General features: G+C 39.5%; 1 protein-coding gene across 2 annotated transcripts in view; it reads left to right on the top strand.

Annotated features, from left to right (window-relative positions):
- Positions 1-832: 832 nt before the first annotated feature.
- The window catches only part of mafa (MAF bZIP transcription factor a), a 30,199-nt gene continuing 25,031 nt past the window's right edge, over positions 833-6,000 (top strand). For both annotated transcript variants that reach the window (XR_009709037.1, XM_061247093.1), the window contains exon 1: positions 833-2,192. Coding sequence is in view for 1 of the 2 variants with exons in the window: in XM_061247093.1 (XP_061103077.1) it covers positions 1,225-2,192 (968 nt within the window). In the remaining variant the exon portion in view is untranslated. The remainder of the gene's footprint in view (positions 2,193-6,000) is intronic.

Raw genomic sequence — 6,000 nt, 5'->3', positions numbered from 1 at the left:
TGTGAACATCAGCACTGTGAAAAGAGAAAGACTGCAACGACTATTCCAAAAGGTGGCACTGTTGAGTTTTCATTAGAGTAAAGCGACCATTGTTTCTGATGCGCTCCGGCGGTCCACAAATGCTTCTGTATGCGATAAGATGTATTTAAACCAAACAAACAAGATAAAAGGACATCACCAGTAGGCTACTTTGCTAAGACTATAAGGGTGATTTATTTAAATGAAGATGCAAACAATCGTAAAGTAAGCGGTTTATGTAAAAAGTTTGAATAAATTCATTAATTTATACATAAATAACATAAGTTCGCCAGATGTTTCGTCATTGCTAATAAGAATACACGAAACACAAGCTGAGTTCGTCACTTGGTTCAAAAGGGAAATTAATAGTTACAGGCGTGCAACGCCACAGTGAAAATTCTGATTTAACTAAATGACTAAATGTAACATAATGCAGGTGTATTCATTACAATCGATGAATATGAGGATTAATAGTTCTGTACAGGTTATTTAACTTGTCTTATATTGGCCTACATGGTGCGGTGTTTTACGAGTTACCCTCAGTAGTAAACTGGATTTGCATGTAACACGCGACAAAGACAGTTAATTATGATCATTGACAACGTTTTTTTAAGTTAAAACACAGTAGGAAAGAGTTAAGATTTTTAGACCTAACTGAGGGTCAGCTGATAGTCTTTTGACAGTTGAGAAAAGTTTTGTTTCTATACTATTATGCAAATCAGTTTTCAGACCGAGTGAGCCCATTGGCTATGGGGCTGAGTCAATTCCCCATTTCAACCTGACGTCAGAGCGGCTATAAAACTCTGCAATGCTTTTAAACTCATCTGCTTGGTGATCCCTCAAAATTTCTCGTACAAGCCTGGGGTAATTTTACACGACTACAATTTGCCTATTACTAACACATCTGGCCGTTTCAAATGCACATAATGTATTATTTTAAGAAACCCTGAAGAGGTAAATGTCTGAAAAGAGAAGCCACCGATACCCTGCAAAGAAAGGAGAGTGGATAAACGCACACACAAACCTGGTGCGTCCGCGTATGAGACTCTGCAAAGGAAATAAATAATTTTATCATCGCCGCAGCGAAGCGAAAACAATTTTCTTGGTTTTGAATAGATATAAATTATCAAGCTGGCTCACTCTCCTTCAAATCAGCAAAGTTTGACAGCTGGTCTTCAGCCCCCTTGGAGGACTGTCAGCAAACGGATGGCATCAGAACTGGCAATGAGCAACTCCGACCTGCCCACCAGCCCTCTGGCTATGGAATATGTTAATGACTTCGATCTGATGAAGTTTGAAGTGAAGAAGGAGCCGGTGGAGTCCGATCGCAACAACAGCCAGTGCAGCCGCCTGATCGCCGGGGGATCCCTCTCTTCCACCCCGATGAGCACGCCTTGCAGCTCGGTGCCCCCTTCTCCAAGCTTCTCGGCGCCTAGTCCAGGCTCCGGGAGCGACCAGAAGGCACATTTGGAGGACTTCTACTGGATGACGGGTTATCAACAGCAGTTGAACCCGGAGGCTCTGGGCTTTTGCCCCGAAGACGCCGTAGAGGCACTGATCAACAGCACTCACCAACTTCAGACATTCGATGGCTATGCTAGAGGGCAGCAGTTCGCCGGTGCAGGCGGAGCAGGAGGCACCATGGGTGGGGAGGAGATGGGATCCGCAGCCGCTGTGGTTTCTGCAGTCATCGCGGCTGCCGCAGCCCAGAACGGAGGTCCTCATCACCATCATCATCATCACCATCACACAGGGGCTCATCACCAGACACCCGGGGTCCCCGCCAGTGTGAACTCAGGAGGAAGTCACCAACATGCACATTTGGACGACCGGTTTTCGGACGATCAGCTGGTGACAATGTCAGTGCGAGAGCTCAATCGGCAGCTCCGGGGGGTCGGCAAAGAAGAAGTGATCAGGCTGAAACAAAAGAGGCGGACCCTCAAAAACAGAGGCTATGCGCAATCCTGTCGCTACAAGAGGGTCCAGCAACGCCACATCCTGGAAGGCGAGAAGACACAGCTTATTCAGCAAGTTGATCACCTCAAACAAGAAATCTCGCGACTAGTTCGGGAAAGGGACGTCTACAAGGAAAAATATGAGAAGCTCGTCGGAAATGGCTTCAGAGAAAACGGGTCTAGCAGTGACAACACCCCTTCATCTCCAGAATTTTTCATGTGAGTGTCAGCATTGAAAAAAAAAACTGAGAAAAAGTGAGAGAGAGAAAAAAAAAACAAGATTTTCAACGTCTTCATTAAAAATGGTCATGTGAATATTTTTTTATGGCGCTTGCTATCCCAAGAAACACATTTCCAACCATTGGCCTTTTTCATTTTGAAATATGAGAATTCGAATTTGCAGAAGTTTTGGGGGGCTTACAATATAACAATTGAACGTGTATCAAAAAGTACGTTCCTAATATGGAGCACATTATGGTGCCATTAATTAAATTTTTTTGATCTATACTTTTTTTTTCTTTTCATTTGTTAAGCTCATGGGAGTTTTTTTAAATCATTTTGGCTTGCTGTGTTTTTTTAGATAGCGCAACCTATTTTCTATGGTTTGTGTTTTGATCATGCTATGCGTTTGTGTACACACCTTGTTCATTCGCCAATGATCTAAAAATCTAAGTTAATCAGCCAATTTTTGCATCTTTAAACCTACAACGAAAAAGAAAAACCTGCCAAAATCAACTGCAACTACCTTCAATAGTAAGTCCTTGGCCTCTTTTTCTATTAGCCGACTCGGAGGATTAAGTCTGCCATTTTTACCCGATTCTCATACCATTCGTCATATACTCGCTATTTTGAGTTTTGCAACAAAACTATAACAATTTAGAAACGATTTAATATTGTTTAAAAGAGACTATATATTATTAAACTGCCCTGCATGCTGGACATGTAGGCCATGGTATCTTTTTGTGCTTGAAAACGAACTTCTGGATGACTCCGCATGGCATTCGTAACTTTATTTTGCCTTATCACTTTTTTGTGGATGGCAAAAAGTGTGCGGGACACGCTCAACCAACTCCTCCTGTGAAATTGTACCTTCAGATCTCAGCAATGTTCAATTGAACGCCGTTGACTCCGGTTTCCATAGAATTTACTGCACTGACGCATTCTCGTTGAAAGCTGTCAGACCGGGATCCTTGTTGCCAGGGGACAGGACTTTGCCATTTCTGAAAGGAATCGATCCCTCGCTGGGACTAAAACTGTTGCTTAAAGCGGGTTGTTTATTTAATGAATACCACCATCCTTATGTATTGGGAAATCCTGGAATGCTATTGATTCCTCGTATATATTGTCATTAAGTATACCGTTTTATATTCTGTAAACCTAAAAACAACATGGCTATGCTACAGGATTTATTAAAAAGGAACGTGGTAGATGAACTAGGTTTACTTACTTAGACGTAGTTTTGAAAGTCCTGTGCACTAAATAGATTTTCTTTCTGTTTTCTATTCTGTTTGTGTAATGGGGAGGAGCGTTCAAAATATGTAAAATAAAATGGGATTGTTCGCAACCCGATTGTTTGATTAAGTAAACAGAGCTTTTTATTCAGCATGTGCTTACAGTGAAAACAGAAGTTTGAAAGATGTAGCCTTTTTATACCACTGACTGTATTTTAAGCCAAAGTATTACATGGGTGGTGGTGGGTTTTGGGGGGAGGGGGGCGGGGGGTTGTATGTCTCAACTAGCTCAACGATAACCATGCATTTAAAACGTATTATTTTTAAAAAAACAAATTGAAGTATTTTGGACTGAATTGCACTAAGATATAACCTGCAATCATATATTACATAATAGAAGCTGTTTAGAACGCTAATTAGCATTGGCATTGCTGGATAATTTAATAATGCGATTTTAACATGTGTTATCATGCAGGACAAGATGTTTGTTGTTTGTTTTTTTTAATCGATTTCATCGTTTCCAAGGCAATAATATAATAATCGGTCATGTATGGACATTGATATCTGGTCAGGGATTGATACCCTGCTTGCGCAAAATGTGGAAAATATCAATCATCATTATTTGTTTTTTAAGATAATATGTTAATTAAAATATTTCTTTTTTTATATATTTTGCTGTGCAAAATTGTCTTTCACTAACCATATGTGATGTTCATATGTGCTTTTTTCCTTACATACAATTAAACAATATGCAATAATAAAACAGTGAAATAATTATGGCCTTCATCTGTTTTTTAGTCCCGTCCGCTCACGCTGACTTAAAACATTCAGATTTTTTAAACAAAACATTTAGTCACTGATTAAGCAATATCTGTGCCGACATTTAATTACCTTGCCGTTTCGCATGTTTTCTGAATCTGTAGGCTATAATACTTAGAGAAGTACTTGATAAGTTACTTTTCCCCAGTCTGTTGCCAGGCCAGGGAGCTGCGATAGCATGGAAAACTAAAGAACAATGGACTTGATTTGTTTTGTTAATCTGTATTGGCCGTAGCTACCTTGCGGTTCTCCACATATTCGAAAATGAGACATCTTTATTCCATATTTTGACAATTCCACAATGACATACTTTCTACTACAATTATTCCTGTTTGATATGCAGTCTAGATGAAGTGATAACGTTCAAAACCTTGCTTTAACGTTGTTAAAATAATATATCTTTAACACTATTTTAGTTTCACTTATGACAGAGAACAACACAACAGACACATTTTGAGTGGGTGGATTTGCCAATCCGTTTTTTAACGAACAGAACCGTTTTCGATTATGTGGTAGATTATTACAGATCGTGTCCAGTTGAGGAGTAAGCAGAATTGAATACATTGTACGTCCTATTTCTTTGTTGACTAATGCATTTAAGTCGGCATTTGACCACCCTGAAAAACATATGAACAATATGGTTCACTGAAACCGCCTTTATGTCATGGTTGACCTAATAACTCACTATGTGATAAACCTTTACTCATTGATTTATCCGGGAAATATCGTGTTCGCAGCTTTGAACCGAAGTTGGTGTGATTTCTTAGCAAGTAAAAAGTTATGTAACCCACGAATAACATTCAAATCGTCACAAGTGTCAATTTAATGCGAGCTAGGATGCAGTGCTGGAGGGTCTCGCAGTTTTGTCTTTATTGTGATTCGTGGGTCGTCTTTTTAAATGTTTGCAGAACATATGTGCCTATGCAATTTTTTCTTGGTGTGTGTGTCTTATGGTATAGCCTATGTACTCAAAAATGACCCACCACTTTGTCATATTGTCTAAAACTCACAGTGATTTCAAATACAGTATGGTTTTATTTGCCAGTGACCTGTCTGTTCCATAAGGACCCACTGTATGATGGCTGTTGTTTCTGTTGAGGTAAATATAAGGTTTTATGTCTGACTTTCAATGTTTGGCCAATCAGGCTATGTGTGGATTTCAAACGGAATTTCAGGTTTCTTCAAATGTATGATGTAAAAAATATTTATATATATTTTTGGCCTCACAAGCTAATTTGGACCTACATATATCTCCACACTAAATGTGATAGCATGCTTTGATTGTACCAGGCCTATAGCCAAGCCTAACCAAAGTACTTGGAATGGCCTTGGTGGGTGTATGCCCTGTACACCCACATTTATAAAACACTGCAAACTCCTCACGCTAACTGGCTGGATTACAGTTGCATGTTTCCTTCTCACACACACTGAACATTTGATACACAAAATATAATACAGTATATAACTGATGTGTGTGGTATTCATTGCATATACCACTATTACAACTACATTATTATTATTATTACTATTATTATACCACTATTATTATATTATTAACAAATGAAGGGGAAACTGCGTGTGTGTGTTTGGGGGGGGGGATGTTTGTGAGTGTGTGCGTGTGTGTAAGAGGAGAGAGAGGAAGACATGATCTATAGCTAGCAGTAGCCTAAATGCTTTAATTTACTTTCCTTCATTAGCAAGTGTGCCAGTTATCTGACTATCCAGTTATAGTCCCAAACCATTCTCATGCTCTCTTT

The sequence above is a fragment of the Conger conger genome, chromosome 6 (assembly GCF_963514075.1).
Source record: "Conger conger chromosome 6, fConCon1.1, whole genome shotgun sequence".
Classification (NCBI taxonomy): Eukaryota; Metazoa; Chordata; class Actinopteri; order Anguilliformes; family Congridae; genus Conger; species Conger conger.
Note: the sequence above shows the minus strand (reverse complement) of the source record. Positions and strands in the feature narration are given on the sequence as shown.